The 24,047-nt window shown below is 41.2% G+C and overlaps 1 protein-coding gene across 1 annotated transcript in view; it reads right to left on the reverse strand.

Moving 5' to 3' along the window:
* kcnb1 (potassium voltage-gated channel, Shab-related subfamily, member 1) overlaps positions 1–24,047 on the reverse strand; it is a 33,054-nt gene that overhangs the window by 7,087 nt on the left and 1,920 nt on the right. The window contains exon 2 of the mRNA XM_035153298.2: positions 22,365–23,013. Coding sequence (XP_035009189.1) covers positions 22,365–22,940 — 576 coding nt within the window. The 5' untranslated portion in view covers positions 22,941–23,013. The remainder of the gene's footprint in view (positions 1–22,364; positions 23,014–24,047) is intronic.

Consider the following 24,047-nt stretch of genomic DNA (forward strand, 5'->3'; position numbering starts at 1 on the left):
TAGTTATAATGTTTGCTATGATGGCATGTTAACATTTGTTAGTAATGAACAAATGGCACAACTGAGGATGATAAGTCATTAGTTTTATTGTCATCGTGTTGACGGGATGACATTTTGACCCTATGATGGCACGAGATGAAAAAGCAGATGATCACCAAACTTATTACAATTCATCCTGAGGGGGCCATGCACAAACCACAGCTATGGACCTCATGGCTGTGCTGAAGGAAAAGCGAGGCGATCACCAAAAGTCATTAAGAAATCTATGGCACTTCAATAGTTTAACAGCCAAAGATCCAGCCTCATGGTGGCACTACAGGAGCTATGATCACAGAAAGAACCGTCAAATTTGCTTCTCAATACTCTTAGTGCACTAAAATTAGTATGAAGTTGCTCAGATAATTAGCCAGCCCTCTATTTTCACACAGCGCCGACCTTGCTCAGGATCAACCAATCAATGCTTTCCACCAAGGTGAACAGGCCTCAGGGCTGTGATCATGAAGAAGGTTTAAAAAACTTAATCTTTACAGTATTAATCACAATATTTTACACAAATTCCGCCCTTTAGATTTAGGGGGTGGGGGGGTGGGGGGGGGCATCATTGCATGTCTCTTGCATCCCTCTAAAGTGAAAGTATGTGACATAAAAATGAACATGCACCAGTCACATGCTTTAGGCACAGAACCAGATGACACTTGATCTACATTACACAGTACAGAGAACTGTCAGAAAGCACACACACACTCACACAAACACACACATCCCCACCCACACTCCACCAATCTTGCCAACAAGGCAGACTACATCTCTTTTAGCATTTTATGACAGCTATACTCCTGAACCCTTGTGTATAGTGTCAACAAGAAATCACTGCATATATTCTTTATGAGCTTGTTTGATCAGAATAAGTATCTGTAAACTACAATAAGAGAGACCAGAGGAAATGTTGCACTGCTCTCCGCTCTGTAGCCATGGACAATTCAGATGAGAGATACTTGTGACCAGAATGGTTTAATGTTTATAGGGTTTAGTTTGTGATGAACTGATAGCTCGACTGTTGTCCTCTGTTAGAGGTGAGCCCTTTTTCTGGGATCCAACACCTCGCGTTGCCTAAATAGCAAATGCATTTGCACCCATCTGAGTATCCATGGAATTGTTGGTTCTAAATGAGGTGTGGTGAGGCACATTGTTGGTGCAATCTTGAGGCAGTGAAAAGAGATTGTGCTTTTCCCCCAGGAACCTAAAAGAAATAAGCGTTTTGTTTTATTTGCATATGTAAATGAAGAATGGTAGCCTAGGTGGGAAATATGCTGGGATATTTAAAGTCTCAATTGTATGTGAATGGATTGGAAATAGCTCTGCTTTATCTGTTTGAAAATTGGCCTCAATCAGACAATCTTTTGTACCATGAAGCTGGAAGTGTAAATAAAATATGTTTAATGTCCAGTCCTGACCCTGACATTTGTGTACAGCTATAGAGGTCCTCCGTGTAATGTAAAAAATGTCAAGGTTTCTGTGCATGTCTGAAAGCATTTGTCTGCATCAGCATCCCTCTGGGCTGCTCCGCCTCTCATGAAACATACACTATATATATATAATGGCAGACCAAGGAGGTGAAGGAGTTCAAGTATCTCAGGGTTTTGTAAGATGGAGGGAGAGATGGACAGGCGGATTGGTTTGTAATGTAGGGGTTTTACCGGACCATTGTGCTGAAGAAGCAGCTGAGCCAGACGTCAAAGCTTTCAATTTACCAGCTGATCTACGGTCCGATCCTCACCTATTGTCAACTTTGGTTAGTGACTGAAAGAATACAACAGAAGTGGTCAAAATAAGCTTGGTCTGTAGGGGACTAGGCTTAGCCTTAGACATCCAGTGGGAACTCAGAGTATAGCTGCTGCTCTTTCATGTCCAGAGGAGCCAATGGAGTCGTTTTGGACATCTGATTAGGATGCCTCCTGGGCGCCTTCCATTGGACGTTTTCTAGGCACACCGAGGGACTATATGTCCCATCTGGCCTGGGGACGCCTTGGGATCCCCCAAGAAGAGCTGGAAATCGTTGCTGGGGAAAGGAGCACCCTGCTTAGTCTGCTGCAACAGCAACCCAACTTGAAGAAGAGAAAGAAGATGGATAGAAGGAAGGATGGATGGGTGAAAGGATGGATGGATGGAATTGCAGAATAACAGAAGTCTGATTGGGACTGTGGGGACATACATTACAGTGGAGTATTGTTTACTCAACAAACTAATAGTTAGCACTTGTTATATTCACCCTGAATGAATCCAAACAATTCTGACACACGACCAAACAGCACAATTTAGAGGATGAGTAGGAGGCTATAGCTGGAACACAGCATGTTTGGGAACAGCCCACACAAATGAGGTTTGGATGTTATATGAGGGAAGAAATCATAGAACAGTTTAAATAAATACTTGCTTCTAAAACTAAGTGCAGCTGAGCCTTAAACAACACTGTAGTGTAGGCATGAAACATTCAGAAGACACCCATGTGATAAAAAAAAACAAGAGAATGAAATTAATTATATCAGTGTGAGTTCTTTTGATCATGGATCTACCGGTTAAAACACATAGTCATTTGTTTAAACAAACAGAGCACATGATGCAGGGTTTCCCTACAAACCGCCCAGAGGAAATGAAGGAACAGAGGTAGAAATAGGGCAATAGGAGGTGTCTGACAGCGTGGGCCTTGGCAACGGCCTAATAAGTTGGAGTCCACTCCCAGGAGTAAAAGTGATGGCTAAAGAGGCAACCTTATCTATGACCAATCAGAGCAGGAGGACACTGTTTCCATAGCGTCACGGCAGACATGAATAATGACCCTATGTGTTTTTCTCCCCTCCGTGCTCCTCTCCTCCTGCTCGGGTGGAAATCTATTTGAACCAAACACTTCAAGAGCAGAGTGCTGGAACCGGAGAGGGAGGGAGGAGCGGGTGGAGATGACGAGGGCATCACAAGACACAAGAGAGCAGCCCTGTCAAGAGTGGAAAATTATGACATTGAAGGAAAATATTTACACAAAGTAAATAATACACCGCATTTGCAAAAACAACCAATTTAGGTTCACTTCTTGTTAGAATACATGCTGCTAACATATTCCAAACTTGAAGCCATGGTGATTGTAGCCATGGAAGAGCAGTGAGGTAATAGGATTGAGATGCTATAAAAAGATCGCTAATGAAGGCTGCTCCTCTATGACTATGGTTATGAGGTCAAGTTCCACCGGGAAACCCTGCAATTCTCCCACTGGCCTATTTGCTCTGGTTGAAACCTGTCTCTGCACATGATGCTCTCTCTCAAACCACCTTGCTTGTCCTTACCTTTTTTCTTTTCTGGATTGTTTAATGTCAAGAAACACTAATTTCATCAAACCACTGAAACTCTGAGATAAAGGAGGCTGCAAATAAAAAGCTGTCTCAGAAAAAGATTGAGCTGGGCTCCAGACATGGCCATAATGACATCAACATAATTACAGACTTATTCATAGACTCACAGTGGATTGAGTCACACAAATAACCAGATGTTAATAGCAGCCATGTGCAAGATTATGGCCCTGTCTTGCAAGTGTGATAAATATCTTTGTAGTATATTGACACCAAAACTGAGAGTGACCAGCAGCATGATTTTGTTATGTCTAGGAACGGATGAGGACCCAAATGCAGATTAAACACACAGCGACTAAATACACAAAGTTAAGAAGATACAGGTTAAACATATGAAGGCGGGGGAAGGTAATCAACGAAGGATGGAAACCAGACAAAGACAGACTCACAAGGAGAGAAGTTTCAAAATGAAACAGGAAATAATGACTTTGATTGCTTTTTTTTAGATATTATTTCAAACAAGCACAGTCAGTCCAAATGATTAACTCCAAATTCACTAACATTAATTCTACAGGGTACTAACAGGGTCTTTTATATTGCTTGCTTCCCTTTAATTTAGCTCGATAACTAGCCACATATAGTAACAGTAGCCTATTCCTGATCTTCCTGTGACGGAGTCATTCAGATGGACGATTGTTGCTGAACAACAAAACCTGGGAACGCCCTGGTGCAGTTCACCTACGTCTGTGTGTGATGGCTGCTTTGCAAACTGCTGTGATTCACAAGCATGTGATACTGTCGGCCCCATCTATCTATACTGAGTTTACCTTTGATAATGGCTATCAATAATAGAATGTTTGATTTCATTTTCCAATCACATGTTTTTTGTTTACCCTTGTTCGCCGCAAGCAAGCAAGAGAAGAGAGAAGAGAGAAGAGAGAGAGACAGAGCATTAAAACCCTTGTGTGGTGTTCGGGTCTGTGGGACCCGTTTTCAATGTTTGCTAAAAGAAAAATGATGCGATTAATAATTTTTCCAACCTGAGACTCATTGGCCTTGGCTCATTTTCTGTGATGAACATATAAAAGAACATATTTTCAGTGACTGTACACTGTACACCCCCCCTACACATTTATATTACATATGTGGTGTTCGGGTCCACTGGACCCAGAGGTAAGAAAAGTGTGGAAACTGTACATTTCAAGCACTTCTGCTCCCTCATTCCTGCACATTTTACCCTCTGTCTTGCGGGAAACATTCTATATTTTCTCTCACACTATCCCAGCTGCAAATTGGGGGCGGAATACAACAAATACATAGCTTTGACCGTGTGGCTCCTTATCACAATCCACGAAGATGGCGAAAAGATTCTCTGCTCAGAGGGCCTTAGAAATGATTTTTGAAGAGAGAGAAGCTTTGGAAGACAATGAAGAGGAAGAGTTTTCAGAATATGAAGATCATATTTCTGTCAATTCAGAGTCTGACAGTGAGTTTGAAGAAGAGGATGAGAATGACCATCAGCCAGCTGCAAGAAAAGCCTGTCCGCAGCCAGCCCCAGGACCCGCCCGTCAGCAGCCAGACACAGGACCCGCCCGTCAGCAGCCAGCAAGTGGAGAAATATGGATGTCAAAAAATTATAAAATTGAATGGTCTTTTTGCCCAAGGCATGAGCCACCCCGCATGGCTACCAATGTAATAGGGATGCAACCAGTGCCGAGATGGATAGCGGTCACTCATGTGCAGGACATCAAGTCTTCTTTTGAACTTTTCATCCTGGATTCCATCCAGAAAATCATTCTGGATTTTACTAATTTGGAGGGACAGCGTCTTTTTGGAGAGAGGTGGAATGAGATGGACCAAACCCATTTATTTGCATACTTTGGGGTTCTTATCCTTGCTGGAGTTTTCAAATCCACAGGGGAATCCACAGAATTATTTCCAGGATTATCTGCTTTGATAACAGAGACGACAGACCAGCTCGGCGGCAGAAAGACAAGCTGCCATCAGGACAGTATGGGACAAGTGGGTGCCCCGCCTCACCCTATTTTACAACCCAGGGCCTAATGTCACTGTTGATGAGCAGCTGATGCCATTTAGGGGCCGCTGCCCCTTTAGGCAGTACATATTGTCTAAACCCGCAAAATACGGAATCCAGATCTGGGCTGCCTGTGGTGCTGCTTCATCGTATGCATGGAACTTGCAAGTGTTGCTCATGTTGTGTAGACTGCCAGAGTGTGTTCAATTTATAATTGAGTTCCAAGAAATAAACATCAATACTGATATTTGTTTTTTCCACCTATATCTTGATTGTACTTGATTTTTCTTTTTTAATTGCATTTTATCACAAAAAACGAAAAGCACTTCTATTCATAAATGTGATTTAACAGGGGTAAATTACCAATATTAACCATATATGCTGTCTATATTGCTTGTTATTAGGATCAATAAAACATCTGTAAAGTATTTTTACATAAATTGTTAAAGCTGTATTGATTGAAAGACCCAATAATGCAGTGGGTCCACCAGACCCGCAAACATTGGCTGAGCGACAAAAACATGAACACCACACAAGGGTTAAAACTGCCTGGGTTTATTGCCCTGTGATGTTCTGTTAACTTATTAACATAATATAATCATATCCAACATGAGGTCATATAATTGCTTCAGCCCCCCCACAACCCTGAGAAGGATTAACAGTACAGATAATGAAGGGATGGGTGGATGGATGAGGTCACAAAGCTGACACCTTTTATTATAGTTTCAATGTCTATATCTGCAGAATATGTCACAGGTGTGGTTTATATCACCTTTATTATTTTTTAACCATTTTAGCATGTTATTAAAAAAAGAGAGTAGGGGCTACATGTATTCTATAGTCAGTAGGGTATTATATACTGTATATGTTATTACGTTGACAGAGAAGCAGTAGTTTCTCTCAGTTATGAAGGTTCATTTAATGAAGGAGACATTAATGAAATTGGGATTGAACATGGTCGTGTTTTGTTCTACCTCGGGTGTGTGAAAAACTTTTGAAATCTAAATTTTGCCCCTGGGAGGGACTGACTACTGGCCAACTCTTGTTGGTGGCCTACAAAAAGGATGAAAAGATGAAAAGATGAAGGGAAGGAGATATTTTTATCCAGAGGAGAGGAAATACAACATATATGTGTCAGAGATGGACTGAGAGACAGAGATAATAATCCACGCCCCCATCTTTTGTAGGCCAAGGTGAAACCAGTCCTCGTGAGGCTGACGATATTCAGGAGAGAATTCTTGTGGAGAAAACAACATTAGATTTACACAACCCTTTGTCATTGACTGTAACATTCTCCTCTGAGTTACATATGGAAGATCATTTATTTCCCATGTAGAGGAGAGAACAAGCCTTGGGACATGAGTCTTTCCACAGAGACAGTTTTCTTATTCACTACACACACACCAAAACTAATTCAGTTCTCCAGAGGCTCCCATGCTTGGGGACCTATAAAGAGGGGAAACTCCTTCCTGGGTATCTTACTGCAGTTGTGCCACTGGCTCTTGTTTATTTACGATGGCCTGGTTTTATGTTGGCTGTGTCCCAGCTGCTATGATTAATTTCCCCTGTTCTACATCAGCTTTCTTAGGGCCAGGTCCATTCATCCGTCTTCCCAGCGCTTGTCCGACGAGCATGAAACCTTGAACTTTGATCAATTTATACAGACTTTGTCTTTTACATGACAATATGTACCTAACGTTAGCATCAGCTAATGTTAGCCACGATAAGCTAAATGAAAAGTATGAGGGCCTGGTAAGGGAAATAAAATGTCTGTCCTTTCCCTTATGTCCTTCCTCCAGGATAAAGTCAAAATGTCAACAACAAAGTCCAACTAAATCAGAGGAAGTTTTTTATTTTGTGAATAAAGTTGGAATATTTTTAGACTTTCCTCTTGATGTGCAAAATAATAATAAAAAAATCTCCTCAGGTTTATTTAGACTTTTCACAACATGTTACCTTCATCCTCAAAAAGAAAAATGAGAAAAATAAATCCTCCTTATTTTTTCTCGCCTGGCCTAAGAAGAAAACCGTTCCGTTGTCACTCTAAAGGTTTCTGCACGGCTGATGGTGGGTATGTTGGCTTGGATTGAGGCTGTAAATGATTGAGTCGCTTACTCCACTTGGTTAGAAGCGGCTATAGGCTTAGTGTTCTCACACTGTATTAAGTCTGGTGCCATCCCATGTGACAGCTGAGGAACTCCCAGACTCCCAGTGCTCCGCCTGGCACCTTTCTCATTAGCAGCAACAGGAGCAACAGACACGCTGCAGTGGTTTAGCAGAGGAAGCTCCTGTTCCTGTGAGTCCTAACACCATTGTCTGTCAACTCTCCCAGCTCTCACCCAGGGAAACATAAGACCTACCTCCTAATGATAGGCAGTATACCCCCAATTAACGCTTTAATAGGCACGGACTGACGAGGTTTTGGCAAAAAGGTTAGTGGGGAGGAAATCCAGGTTTTGCTTGATTGCTAAGATCCTTCAACCCGCGGAATAGCTTCCCCATCAACCCCTTAGCCACATCTGAGGCCACAGGGATAACCATGCAACACTCTCCCAGCCTCGACTGCCAGCCACTGTCACCATGACAACCCCCTTGAAGCTCGACAGGAGGTGGCTACGTGGACCTGCTTGTGAAAAGCAAGTCTGACAGTCTCCTTCTCTCTGTCTTTCCCTCCCCCTCCTCCCTCCTTCCTTCTATCGCTGATTTGTACCGTATTCAAAGCTCATCCAGCTTTGAACCATCTGTAGTGCTCTCGTCTTTTACGCCTATATAGGTTTCTCTCTTCATTGTGTCAGACTGTTTGCATTTCAGTTGCATCTCATAAATAAGTTCCTAAAACCGCCAGACAGCATCGCCTTGTGCAGATGTTTGCAACGTATGCCGCACTCCTGCAGTAGTGTCACTTGATTTGATGAACAGTCATCACACAAACACACAACTGCACTTCATCTTCATCAAGATTTTATTGTCAGTGGTCGATTGTATGCGCGTAACGTTGTGAGCGTTAAATAATGTGGAATAATTCACACCCCAGATTCTGAATGTGGAAGGGTTCTGCCTCTCCGCCAGTGAGAGAGATGGGGTTTCCATGGAGACGGGAGGAGACTGTGTCTTCCACATTTCCCCCAGCATGATAGCTTGAAACACACAGGCACATTTGCAGTGGCTCAGCTGTAGTCTCCACACCCTCCATCACTTCTCCTTCTAACTTTGAACAGATCTTTGTATTTCTTAACCCCCCACATCTTTACCAAATGAACATGTTGTGCCCTGTGACTCCTAAAGGGAGCAAGAGCCAGAACCTGTAGATTCAAACTGGTGTCCTATCACCATGACCTTGTTTCTTTTACGTAAAGGATGCTGCATTTCAGACCTGGTATGTGTCTTCTTCAGGCTCCTCCTGAAGAAGGCTCGATTCTATAAATATAATATGATGGTTTAGAGTGGTTTCATTACATAATCTGCACATTAAATGCAAAAGACAATGTGAAAATCACACTATTGTGATACATTTATGTTTTTCAGATCAATAAATTGTATAATTCTACAAATTGAACTCAGGGCATTTTCACACCTGAAACACCAAACCATGTTACAAACCAAGATTCATGTCTTTATTGTTTACATTTAATCTGGTTAGTTTTGGTTTCTCAATGCAATTTAGGGAGCCCATTGATTGATGACATACGTATGTCCTGTTGTCATCACCTTCGTGGGCTGTATCGAACTATACTTGACATTGATTGGTTTGTCGACTGACGTATGTCTGATGTCATGTTATTAATTCAGCTACTGTAGAAGCTAAATTTGTAGTCATTCTGTTTTAGTGGAGAAAATGAATGAACCAGTTCAATTTGTTAATTTGTTGCCACTGTAATATCATTATAGACAATCCCGTGAGTCGCTTCTGCTTCTTTTTCCTCTTCTATTGTTGAAAGATTCAATTGTTAAATGACCTCCTTCAATTAGTTAGAAAAATCCAAACTATCCAACAAAACTTGTCACACTGCAAACGATCCAAACCACCACTTGATCAGGACCGAGGCCACCGCTCTGGTCAGACTAAACTGAAAAGGCCAAACAAAGTAGGTGTGAAAGCCCCTTCAGTTACATTTCAAGTCCTTTGACACATTTGCAATATTCTGTCGGTAATGTGTTTTTTCATAATATTGGAAGACGTAGATATGTGGGTGTAGGTAGCAGTATTCAAACCATCATCAACATTTAATACTCTGGGCTTCCCCCTGTGTAAATAACTATTTCCAAAAATGTAACGCCCTTAAACACACAGTATTCTGAGGTCATAGAAAAGTCTGAAAGAAGCCATTTTGGGGGCATTCAACAAACTTTACCCTAACTCGTAGCGCTTGCATGCACAAAGTGCACCACAACTCGATTCAGCAAACCACTAATGTTAATCTACTGTATGCCCGGACCATCCATCTCTTGAATGAATCCCACCTCATCTCCTCTCCCTCTCAATTATTCATGCATTTCAGATGAAGAAGAGAATCCAGACTCAGCATCTATATTTAAACTCTGGCTGGTCCATGGTGGCTGTATAAATAGAAACAGTATAGGGTCTGGTCTGGTGCACCAAAGGACGCAGTTTTCATCAGGAATTTCAACTCAGAGGATACAGCATTTATGAGGACTGGAGAGAGATGAAAATACCTTAGTCAGTGTTGTGTAGAGGCATTTCAGGAATGAGGAAATATCAAATAGAGCAATAATAGAGGTGAGGCAATATGTGGAAAAGCTTCATCTATTTCCCCTGTTTCTTGAATCCCATCAAAATCTCATCTTATCTCCACGGTATAAATTTCCCACTGCACAAAAACAGTGTTGGCACAAATACAGCGTCATGTCTGTCATATTGTTCAGGGATATTGCTTTTACATTGTCTAATAATAAATGTATGATGCAGCTCATGCAGTCTTGCAGTCTGTATGATGGTGTCTTTATCACAGAAATCAGAGATCGTCATGGTCCAGGCTCCTCTAGTCTGTATGTCAAAGTGTCCTGGGTAAGCTGCTAAACCTCAAATTGGCCCTGTGGCCTGTGGCATCCGTGTGTGAATGTGATAAACGAGTGATAGAGATACTGACAGACAAGCTGTATGAATGGGTGAATGGGATTTGTAGTGTAAAGAGCTTTGCGTCGCTGTCAGAATAGAAATACAGGATATAAATGATCCTCTACAGACATTAAGAGAAGCAACAGTTTGAAATATACGAAGAAAGACGGAGACAGAGAAAGACGCACCCATCACGATAACGTTTCTCCCTCACGTTCGTGGATACTGATTCTGTCTCCGGCCTTCGTACTTTCCACAAAGTCATTCATTCACCGTCCTACAAAAACTTGCGGTAAGTGGAGTGAAATATACAGACGAGGACAGCTGTAATAGCTGCCACTAAAATAGCAGCGTCTGGAACTGTGAGTTCTGATTTATGGAGCGTGTTGTTCTCTGTTCGCATAAATGTCGAAGATTGGTTGTGTTGCGGAGGGGGTTACATATCACAGTAATGGTGACACGGCCTCTCTGCAGGGCCAGGGCCACCCTGTCTCGGGGCCACTCTGCATTTGCATCGTCTGTGAGAAATGGTAAAGAAGAGAAATCAAAGAATGGTATGTCAAGGTATTATGCTCATACTGGTTGGCTGCAAAAACACAACTTAATATACTGTAGGTATATAAAATGTACTATTCTTAATGGAGCCAAGCCTGCGAGCTACTTCAGTAAGACGAGTTGAGTTGCATGGTGAAGTCTATTGGATGTAACGTAGAGTATAGCCCCCAAAAAAAAGCCCCCGTCCACTGTTCTCCACGGCTGTGCTCATGCTTCACGGCTCATTTGCAATCTGTGCTGTAACGGTGATGCAAACACTCGGTAATGCTGTTGCTGCTGCCGCTCATCAGCTCGTTTTGTAAAAAAAAAAACCTCACCATCTATAGGGTCTTGAGTTACTCTGCAGGGAAGTGTATTACTGACACTCCTCAGAATCAGTTATGCTCAGCCTGGTGGCAGCCTGATGCAAATGGGGGTAAGAGACCATACTGAAATTCACATGGAATAAATCCATTCGAACATCAGTGGACTGATTGAAATGGCAAATGGTCTGTATTTCTAAAGTGCTTTTCTAGTCTTGATAACCACCGCTGACCTTCGGGTTAGAGGACGACCCCGCTCTACCCCCTGAGCCGCAGTCGCCCCATGTTGATCGTGTTGATGCAGTTGAGAAAGTGGCAAATCCCACATCTGATCCATATGAATTCACTCCTTCACCAACTGAACCATGATGGTTGTTCAATTCTGGGTGTATTGTTTACTGAACAGAGGATTTATAGCATGTATAGTTTTTTTTATAGCCTGTGTTGGCAATGAGTCACCACTTGCTCTCCTGGCATTGATTAAAACCTGTAAGACTCATCTCTGTTCCTCAAAATGACTTAGAAATCTTTTCTATGAAAAACAACGATGTTGAGCTACATACAACCTTTATAATCGCTTGTATGTAGCTCAACATCTTTGCCTCATTTAGTATTTGTGGATCTATGAGTATGCCAATGAACCCTTCCTCTATCGCCACCCTTCTGTCAGCCCTGGTCGGTGTCTTTGACTCTGTTCATTAAACACAAAAAATCCTGTTTGTTTTCTGTTTTAGCTACTTCACTACACAATGGCAAGTTGGAGTGTAGGAGTCATCCAGAAACCGCCTCATAAGACAAACAATGAATTGTGTAATAGTATCAAAATGGTAGGCTTGTATCACTCTCTACAACATTAGCATTAAGCTACTGCTTGATTTCATCAGTTTCGTCCATAGCCATAAACTTTTAGAAAATGAGCACAAAAACTTTATTAATACAAAGTACATCCTTTTCTATATTTAATGTTGAGCATAAATGAGCTAGCGTAGTTACAGTAGCTTGCAAAATACCTATAATTTAAGACACTCCTCTGAAACTCCTCTGAATGTTAAAACATAAGAATTGCATTTTTTATTATAGGGGGCACTTTTCAACAAATTAAAGATGAAAGGGGATCTTAGATTTTAGTTTATACATCTTATAGAAAATGTAAGATGCACAGCATTTCAGGGCTTTTTTGTTCTTCTGTTTCTTGTTTGAATTAAACCCTAATACCTTGACCCCAATGGTCTAAACCAAAGCAAAAAAAAGCAGCCCCCTCATTCATTAAAATGCAATCTTTCATTCTGCAGTGGGATTCTGCACATTAGAATACCACAATCATTAGGAAAGAGGAAACAACTATTTCGGACTTTCTTCAATTGTGAAATCGACAAAACTTTTTTTTCAGTTTGTCTATTTATTTCTCAGGTTCCCTGCTGACTGTCAGAGAAGGAAACATTGTTTCTCAGGCTCCGAGCTCTTCAGTGTCGCCCAAAACAGCGTCAACGTTTTACAGCATACCACGTCATGTGTTCGTGTATGATTCAGCAGTTGTGACAGTTGATGATGAGCACTCCTCCTCAGGGTGAGCACTGACTCGGGGAAACTGACACAGAGTTTCAATATGAATCACTCACTCACAGACTTAGACTGTAAAGTTGTGACTCTTCAAGTGCAGATCTATCTGACTATACAGTATCACCACTACGTCGTGCCTACAGTAAGATCAAAACTATGGTTTCTGTTATAAAATATATAACAGTATGCTGCCATGGTGCTCTTTTTACATAGAGGGAAGTATACATAACACATGACGTATATTCTTTCATTCTTAGGCTACACAGGTTAGTCGCTCGTTTTTCTCACGATACATTTTGCAGAACAGAAAACGGTGACAATCATGAACCAGCCTCCTGCATTAGTCTTTTCTTTTCTAAGCTGCTAAATATTTTACAGTTGTTTTAACTATACAGTGCATGTGTACTCTCCTGTGAACAGCAGGGAATCTGTGTCCCAGAATATCTTTTGTTTCAAAGCATGTGTCTATTGAGACGCCTCTTGATGAGAACTCATTTCAAAGATTTGTGTTTTCAGTGCTGCACTTCTGTTTTCTTCTCTCACAGCAGAAACAAAATACCGACCAGATGCTTTTGTTTTTTAGCCTCTGGGAATGTGGATGATTGTCCCGCATATGAGCCTTTTCCTTGGAATTTAATCTCTCTCATTTCTGACACTCCCCATGAAAGTGATTATCAGAGGTCTTGCCACAAAGTTTTCCGGTTATTCAGGTTCAACGGATTCTCACTTGTTAGGAGTTATACAAGTTAGTCGGGAGACCATGTAGCTCTGGGAACTTGTCCAATTCTGTGCATTTTAAATCTTAACTTCAATTTACTTCTTCTGGCACCGAAGCACATTTTAGTATCTTGAATGTGCTCACACTGGACTTACATGTATGCATTGGAGGAGTCAACATAAATGCTGCTCATTCACTTTGAATGGGGGTGTCGTCATGCGTTACCTAACTCTGGTTCCATGTGTCACGTTGCAGCTGAGATCAACTTTAGAGCTTTTCAGGCACCAGCCAATCAGATCGTGTTTCAGCAAACACTCAAGCTCGTTAATGGAGTCGGAGGCAGCTGGTTAACCTGGTGTGTGTTCGTCTGGTTGTGGATTTTATTCCCATGTACTTTTCTTTAGCATTAGCATGGTACGTTAGCATGAAAGCTGGCTATGTTGTGTGTCGAAAGCATGAAACTGTGATTGTTGTCGTTATGATGATCCCGCTGACAACATGCGTCAGACACGCCCACCTAGCATTGACACAATGCATATGGGTGACTCGAGCGATTACATTCCGCCTACCATCAAATTATTTTTCTAGACAATTAAGTATTTCTTTACTAAATTGAAGGAAGGAAACAGTTCCCGTATGATGAATAAAAGCACTGGATATTTCTTAAATCAAATCAGCTAAAGAGCTATATGAAAGCAGGTTAACGTATAATCAGTCATTTATGTCTTAGTAGTTTTTTATAAATAAAAGAATAACTGTATGAAATGTGAAGGTCTTTACACAATAAACCAAAATTGGACCGTAAAAATTAACTGAGGAGGGAGGAATAATTTGAAATAGTCAAATATATAAAAAGATTATTGTTGCATGGCTTTACAAACTCTACTCAATAAGAAATGGAAATTAGTCATACGCTGAAAAAGAGTTGAACATTCATCGGTCGTCATCTGCTCGATTCTATTTTTCTCTTAGTCACAAACCCCCTCTCTTTGTTTTCTTTTTCTCTGGCTCAGATTCAGATTCCGTGTCTCACGGTAATTAGTTTACAATCTCCAACTCTCCAACTCTCCATATCTCTTCATCTATCTCAGTGTTTTTTTCCCTACAGTCTTTGCTCCTCAGGCTTCCCTCCTCTCTGGGACAGTTATGCGTTAGTGTCTTTTGCTCGGTGCTCACGTAACCACTCGACTCCAAATTGAATGAACAAAGGAGCTGTCTAGCTTTGCAGATGTGAAATACATGTTTTATTTCTCTTCAACCTCTCCTTCCACAACAGATCTGTGCAATCACCTCGCTGCGTGAACTCCAGGATCGTTGCTCTGGAGACCACACTTATGTTATTTATCACACACTTTTACAATTTAACAATTTTACCCCATCAAGCAGTCAGAACATGTCCACTGAAATAAATTCTGCAACAGTAAATAGAGCAAAATGAACAAAGTCTGTCTTCGGCGAACCTTTTGTGCAGCAGTGACGCATGCTCCGCTACGAGTCTGAAAGGCTGAGATGACTCCACAAATACTGAGCGCTCCACTACAAAATGCATGACATGGCTTGTAAAATGCTCACAGACAAGACTCAAACACTAGATAATCAGACTTCTCCACATTATTCTTGAATGAGCTCTAAATTATGCAGCTCAATGATGAAACAACTACTGGATAGACTTTCCAAAAACCTCAGTCCAAGGTGAACCAATTTTAAATCAAAATGAGAAGAAGAAGTGAAATGATGGTAAAAGTAATAATTATAATCTTAATAATCATCACGTGTAATATACGCCTAATGCATAAAATTATAATTCCCACTACAAAGGTGCCTATATGCAGGGGCGCATCCAAAGGCCAGGGGGGCACCGGCCCTAGCTGAAATCTGATTGGCTCCTGAAGTGCCCCTGTCCAGTCAGTATAGTCTTCAGTTTTCTTTTTAAAGAAAAAAATCCCTAACACTTATCAACAATACTAACAATAATATGACTATGATATATGAGCTATCGGTAAACAAGGTATGACTTAAATGTGCACCTTACTGAATCAGGAATTCTGCGTGAAAGTTTGATATATAATTGACCCCTCTGTGCAAATTGTGGGCCCTTTTTGGCCCCCGATTTAGAAAAATCCAAGATCTGCCACTGCAAATATGTATGAACCCCCTTATTGGGGGTCAGCTGTGGTTCAGGAGGTCGGGAGGGTCGTCCGCTAGAGGGTTGTTTGGAGACCCGAATGACCTTCAAATCTTTTGCCACCATCATCCCAAACATTCAACTCCTCTAGTGAGTGTGTCTCCTGACCGAAGCAAACATGTTATTCATGCAGCCAAAAGAAAGAAACCCACTGATATTAAGAATCCCATCACCTTTCCCACACTGTTACCATCGGGACAAACTTGTACTAATATTGAATAATCTACCCACCATCCATCTGGCCAAAAGTTGGGTCACTTTCTGACTCACAACTTTATTGGACACATTGGAAGGATCAAAATGTCCAAATGTGTTTTTGTTATTAATCCTTTGGACTTTAAATGTGCATGTTTTTAGGCTCTTTAAGTATTTTACAGTCATGGTTCTGATTTCAGCACCATTAATTAAATTACTTAAAGAATGTTTTACACTGAATGCCTAAATCTCCCCAGGCTTTCAGTCTGGCTGCATATAGGCAAGCCGTTTATGTACGACTGTGTAAAAAGGACAATATAGAAAGAAAAATCAGAGACAGTGAGTTTTATTTACACATTTAGCATTGTCATGAGAATCTATAATAACTCCTAGGATCATGTGTCACTACACCAGAAACTGGGTACTATGCAAATATAGATGTGTGTGGGTGTGTGTTCAATTGTGGACTCTTGATAGTAATAACTGGTCATAGGTCAGAGCTGTTAATCAGTTCCCTTCCTCATCTGTCTGTAAATCTTTTCTTAACTATAACAGATACATGGACTAAGGTTCGAGTTTATTTAGACTTTAACCTTCAGAGGTTACAGGAGAGTTTTTATAGCTGCATTTGAATCTGACTTCAGGGCAAGTTAGACGAGACACAGCCACTCACAGGCACTGCTGTTGAAGAGGAGACAGTGTGACAGGCAGAGAGAGAAACCGACATGAAAGCAATCGCAGAGGCACTCGGTCGCTGAGTGCACATGATCCCGGCTTATATCTCACCACACCAACCCAGAGATAATGGACAAACAACCTGAGAAACCTCTGATATGTTATGTCCCACCTTAATCCTCCTATCAAGCTCACATTTGTGACTTCAGTATTGCATGGTCACACTGCAGCTTTCTGCCAGAGCCACTCAATTCTCCCCAGGTCTACCTCTTTCTCTCCGGTGTCTTTGCTACATACAGGACTAAAAGTTGGGGAACCTCAGGCCTCCGGGTTGTACACCACATATGAGACAATTTGATGCAGCCGCAAGACAATTCATAAATACAAGAAAGTGACTCAGAAATACAAATAAAACTCACCTCAGGACAGCATAAATATTATATATTTTAGTGCTAAAAGAGAATAGTAGACAACATGTCCTTCAGAGTGGTCCCTTCTGGCTGTTTGTCTGTCAGGTCATGGTCAGGGTGACATGTGTTCCCAGAGAAAAGGACAAAAGACTCTGGTCTTTGTCAAAGTAAAAGCCTAGTTTGGAGGGATGCGCTCGCAGTGATGTAAAAGGTCAATCTCAACCCAACTGCTTGAGTTGAAAGGACAAAGGTACTTTTACAAGTTTAGAGTCCGGGTGCCCAACAAGCATCTTTCACAAAACCTCACTCCGATAGAGAAAATGTCACGTGGACAAGCTTTGTAGTGAGGGAGCTATTATCTAAGAAAATAAAACATCAATCAAAGGCAGAACTCAATCAGACCATCTGTCAAGGATGTTGTAAAATGAAATGACCCTTGATAGGAAAAAGGTTCCTTATAACTGCTATAGACACATACTGCAGCAATCAAACATCATCCCAAACATTTTCTCCACCTACTTAAATGTTGGATGAGAACAACAAGTTTGACAAAGTGGGTAAATTATTCATCAGCGTGCTCTGAAATATATTTTCACTCTGTACATCAATATGCAGTTTGTGTTTTTTGTCTTCCATAATCAGCCCCGATCATACACATATATATATGTTTTGTGTGGTAGATGAGTATGATAGCTCATATATGTTTCATATGTTATTTATGTCACTAACCTTTTATTTTATCCACAACCATTCCACAACTTGATGTGTTTGTTTATTATGGTATACACGACAGCAGAGTTCTCTGACATCAACCAAAACGACAGTTAAAACGAAGTCGTTTTAACCAAATAGTTTTTGTGCTTAAATTGAACCAAACCGTGATCATTCCACAACCAAGTCAATCATTTGATGTAATCAAGGAGAATCAATTTACATTGTAAGACCTGTTGGACATTCATAAATTTGAGTTATTCAGTTTACAATGGAACATACTGATTTGTGTCACCCGACTACATGGTAGCATTTCAAATGAAAACATGTGAACCAAGAATAGATCCTTGGGGTGCACCCCGCCTAATAAATTTAAACCTGTACCTTTTAAGACCTGTCCAAGTTTTTAGATGATGTGGTCCAGATGATTGGTGGCCCTGACAGAACAGGACTGGATCTTCGTGAGGATATGAAGGCTTTACTGAGTATGTGCATCTGACCCCGATGGGGGTATCTAGCCTTGGTGATGACTAGGCACAATAGTTTCATGGGATTTGGGCAATTTGTCCAAAAGAAACCAACAGACATCGGGGCCCTTTAATATAGGACACGCTTCTCTTTAGGAGATATTCATGCAGACTGGAGGATCCAGCCCCAACTGGGACACAGCATTCTCGTCTTGTTTCTATATGACTCCCTGTACATTATCGTCCTTGTTGTGACTTTTCAGCTTTCAGAAATTGTGATAGATTCTAGTCTGGCAGCTTCATGCCTTGGATTCGGCTGCAGACTGATTTATGAGCAGGAATACAGCCAAAACACATTTATATGTCATCTTAAGTGTGACATGAGAGGAGCATAATTGGAATTTGTTGCCTGCCATCTGATGCACAATACCTCCTGACAGAGAAGGAAGTGGTATTTCTCCATTTTTTTGATGCATGGAGGACAAAAATGACAGAAACATTCATGCTAAGCTTGGGTTTCCCCAGTAAAAGTGTTTGAAGCCAAACTCATGTTGTCCTTTTCACTTCCAAATAAATTTTACTTAAAATTGCAAATCTTAGACTGTAATTGCCTAATGATATATATTTACATGACCACTTTTTAAATTCCTGCTTTTCTAAATGTGAGACCGTAAATAAAGATTATTTGCTTGCTACGTTTTATTCCCAGCCTCCTGTCTATCGGTTCCTGTATTAGTAATGACAGAAACCATTCAATCTCGGCTGTTGTGACATAAATGCTACTTCAGGTGAAAAGACGTTTCTTGGCAGCGATCTTATGGTGAGGAAGCCTCCTGCTTTGCCAGCTAGGGGTCAGACAATCTCATTTTATTGGGACTCAAATCTGATTTGAGCAAGAGGCAGACAATGCTGTGGTTAAGAACGAGGAGGTAAACAGAGGGAAGCTTCAAATTGGGCCCGGAGTCTCCTGGAGAATAATTAATGTGACATTTCCCTGACATTTAGTCTGTGGTATAGTGGAGGAGCCCGAAGACGGGGAGGAAGGATGCGGAGCACAGATATGAACCAGTGAGGGAAAGAGAGAGACAGGAAGGACGACAGGGCAGAAAGAACACAGGCAGCAACGCCGACTCTTTGCACCTGAAAATCTTGACAAATACTGCAGCTACAGTACAAACATTTAAATACAGGAAGCAAGCCGCAGTGTGAGATTTTACACACACACACACACACACACAGAGAAACACAAATAGACCTACTTCAATACCCACTCCTTCGATGATGATAAAATTGTACTTTAGTTGCTTAGTAACAATTTGTTTTGTGCTCAACTCCAGCATCCACCATCTGCTTATGGTCTGTTACACATACATTTCCATCTGTGAACCGGGATTGGACAACACAGCTGGAGACAGCACAGCTGGGACATTCTGGGGTCGAGGATGGGCCGCCCTTTAAAGTAGATTGGTCTGCTTACTTTTTAAGGCTAATTAGTTACTGATAAACTCTGCTTCTTACAGAGTCAAGGTTTCTCGGCATCCCTTTGCTATCGTCTTATAAGAGAGAAAAGATGACGAACACTTTAATCGTAAATACTGCACCCACACTCATCAATAAGTAGCTATTGGAAGCTATAGATTTGCAGGAAACAATATGCACAAGCACTTTGCTGTGTCATTATTCAGAGTCACGAGTGCCCATCTTGGTGAAGCACTTCAAAACTGTTCTCCAGTGATATTTTGATATATTGCAGATAATGGACAGAGCAACGTATGGTTGAATCAGAGTGGTCATCTCCTTTTTGTAGGCTACAGCACTTTCTTAGCTCTAACACAATAAACATTGATTTGTGAATCTATTTGATTCCCATGAAGAAGACATTTCACTGACGGACTGGCAGCACTCATCCCAGTCTGTTTGCGGTGTGTGAGCGCTGACATTTCTCACAGTACCTGCACCGTGACGGCTGCAGCCAGCTCGAACTGCAAAGTTTAATTTCCATTTTACAATCCTGATGGCTGCGAGCCAAACAAGGCATGGTGCTCCTTACAAAAACAGCAGTGGAAAGAAGACAGACTTCCTCTTTGATCCCTTCAATCCCACCAAGAACAGTGTGATCAAACGCTGCTCATGTTTAACACTGCTGCGGTTTCCCAGGTTGCAGTTGCAGGTGTGGCTCCCTGAAAGGCCTGCTGAGGGAAAACTGTCTCTGTGCGCCAATAAACGTGGGAACAGCTGATCGAAGTCGACAGAGAGAATTGGCCTTCAGATTAAGAAATGATGTGCAGCACAGTGAGGATCTCAACCATCGAATTATGACCAGGGCAGAGAGTACATGGCTCTTAAAAACTAAATGCAGGCTTACGTGCTCATTCAAGCAAATAGTGCTATAGTCTTGACAATGAGGATTTCAATCCAGCAGTTCTATTTCCTGATATCTTCTCTAATTTGCTTTTCAGGCTCGTCTGACAATATCCTACATACTATATATTATAACTGACTTAATCATGACCTAAACTCCCCATTTATTAACTTATCCTTCTCTGGGATTCATATGTTCTTCTCTTGCACTACTCTATCATTAAAATATGTACATTAATTGCAGGTCACAACCACCTTCTATGACTGAAAAATCTTCCAACAATCCTAAATGACGTGTAGGCGTGTGTTATGTATATTTAATGATGTTAATGCTATTTAAGTGAACAAACATGTAATTCAATATCCCGGCCTCCAGGATGCTCAGGATGACGCAGGAAGGGGTTGTCATAAACGAACAATTGACAAAATGCAGGAAATATTTTTTCAATAGTCAGATGTGTATGGATCATATTGTGAGAGAGGGCGGCTAGGAGACATTGAAATGACTTAATGGTGCCTGACCAGTACATAAGTGTAAGAATAACATATGTGTGCTTGAAGGCGTTTTTTGTTTGTATCGTGGTTCTGCAGTGGAGAACAGACGGATATATTTTCAAATGTGAGCTAATGATACAGCAATGGTCCTGATAACATGAGCCTTACAAGAGCCAGAGATAATGAGCGCTGTGTCGGGTTTTACAGATGCTTCATTGTGATGCTTGCACCGAGCCATTCTCCCTGTTACAAAACTCATCTGACTGTTATGACTCTTTCTAGTTTTTGAATAACAATAATGGCAGATAATAGCAAAGGCATCCCACACTGACAAATCCAATCCACTGGCTTTTCCTATAATTTCCACTGTTCACTCTCTGCTCCAACACTTGAGGAAACAAAACATAAGCGAACAGCAAAAGAAAAACACATGGATTTGTCCTGAATGTTGTGCAACCATACACTAAATCTTCCCTTGTCAAAATCTCCTATTAGTGAATGAATTGTAATTGCCTATATTCAGTTCTCCACATTACTAACACAGCACTTGCACAGACGGGCTCCATTATGTTAGCCTTATTGAAAAAGATTAAGTATGATGAAATCTTGAATACAACAACACAACATCACACGCTCAAGACCCTTAAATGATAAGAGGTATGATAATGGATGGATGGATGGACAAACACAAGAGTCTCTGTAAAGTGCTGCTGAATGCTAATATGCTCACAATGTTTTAACGTTTTCCATGCCGGCCATCTTAGTTTAGCACGTTAGCGTTGTAACATTTGTACTTAAGACTAAGTACAGTAGATGCTGATGGAAACTCATTAAGTTTGCATGTATTCAATTATAAACCTCTGTAATGGACAAAGTGATATTTTGGCCTGAGGGTGGTGATAGAGCTAAAGTAAAGGTTTCAATGTGAATCGATTTTTTCCAAAAAGCAGTTTCCATAGCAATCCTCACTAAAAATGACACCTCAAGGTGGCACTGAATGAAATGTCAGGGCATCTACAAAGTCAGATGGTTTAGACATCTTTGCACCATGAATATCAATCTCAAATTCCATGGCAATCCAGCCAGTAACTCATGGCAATCCAGACAGACTGACAGACACATATTGCAATAGATCCACGCTGCTAAAAAAAACATGTCACTGTGTGTCTGTCTTTGTGTGGCTGTGTGCAGGCCTGTGTAGACCCTCATCACACAAGTGTAAAGATTTCCCCAACCAATCACACACTCATGTCTTTCACATAACCACCAACGAAAATTACCTTTGCTGCAACGGACGAGCCGGGCTTTTCCAAGAGGTCCCAAAGTTTTTTCCGTTTTTCAGCACAGCAGGTGTTGTCAAATTCGTCCCCGTCTCTGTCTTTTAAATTGTCTGCCTCTCTTTTCAGCTCCTCGTTCATTTGCTCCTTTTTCTGGTGGTACCTCGCCTGGCAACACGACTCCAGGTAGATCTCGTCGATTCCCCAGTAGTCGAGCTCTTGACTGAACGACAGGGCGCACATCTCTTCCATCATGTGCAGCTTCCCCGTGCGGTAGAAGTTCAGAATTGACGTGAATGCCCCCGGATGTCGGTCAAAGAAGTACTCGTTCTCCTCGAGGTTGTAGTCGTCGCACACTTCCATCAGAGATTCATGGGTGTTGCAGTCTCTTAACTTCCCCAAACGTGTTCGTGGTAGCCTGTCTAACGTTCGCCACAAGACCTCATGAGGGAGACCCCCTACATTCAGCCTGACTCGGCGGAAACATGTCTTGCTGCGCATTATGTCCACTGGTTCAGGTTGCAGCGAGGACATTGAGCGGGAGCCAGCTTTATTTAACTCGGCCAAGGATTTCTCCATGATGACTTAATGGCGTGGGAGTAGGCAAACATCCAGTGTTATGGACTACAGTTGGTCCTGTCTTCTTCCAATACTGAAGGAATAAAAAAGGACATAATTAGTTTTCTGAGATCAGGCCAAAATTTCAGAGTCCATCAGTTTCACAACGAATATGGTGATATTTCTGCAGCTTGTGACCTGAGCACCCAACCTGGAGGTCAAGACCCCACAAGGGCCCTAAGATACAGCTACTGGGTCACAAGATGATTCAAGAAAGAAAATAAAAAATGTCTTTGTTAAACTTATTTTCATATTTTCTTATTCTTGTGCTAAACTTGTATTAATTAAGGGCCTATCAACACGATCTAAATGAAGTATTACAAGAAGCCAAAATCCCTGTGTCTGTATGTTGTGTGGACAATCATCTTCATTTTAAGGGGTCACAAGTCAAAAGGGTTTAAACTATTGGTTTTGAGCACTGATTGCCGACCTGGTTACTCATGTTCTTTTAGATTAGATTAGATTCAACTTGTTAACGGCAATGCTGCAATTAATTGAAAACCAGTAAATAATTGAGGTTTCTGCATCTAGCATTTAAAGCCAATAGTCTAAAAAGGTCCACAGCAGCAAAATGCTGAATTATTATTTCAGGGTGTTTACTCTCATTGGATCATATCCTGTGTTTTCATCCGTCCCTGAATCAACAATAAACCCTCCCCCAGATTGATGATGTTGAAATGACTCTCACACATTGGGACTTAACGAGGGAAAGATTAAGCCTGAAATAATATTGTTTTGTTTTCAGCTGATCAGGAACTGAGACAAACATCATACAATATAAAATCCAGTGACTGCTACCAACACTACATTCAAACCTGCTCAGATTAAAAGAAAGCAGGTTCAAATGTCCCGAAGTTTAGGAAAGATTCATTAAATTATTATCTCTGTTATCACATCATAGATCGTCCTCTGAATTCTTTCAAAATTGTGTTTTGGACTGAGCTAATAAACATACCCCCAGATAGAGCTGCTTGAGATGACTCACACCCACTAGCAGGCTGCAGAATCAGAATCTCAAGGTTTTCCTTTTCATAGGGTTAGCAAGGAAACTATTTGGAAAGCATTACT

The sequence above is a fragment of the Hippoglossus stenolepis genome, chromosome 3, assembly GCF_022539355.2.
Source record: "Hippoglossus stenolepis isolate QCI-W04-F060 chromosome 3, HSTE1.2, whole genome shotgun sequence".
Classification (NCBI taxonomy): Eukaryota; Metazoa; Chordata; class Actinopteri; order Pleuronectiformes; family Pleuronectidae; genus Hippoglossus; species Hippoglossus stenolepis.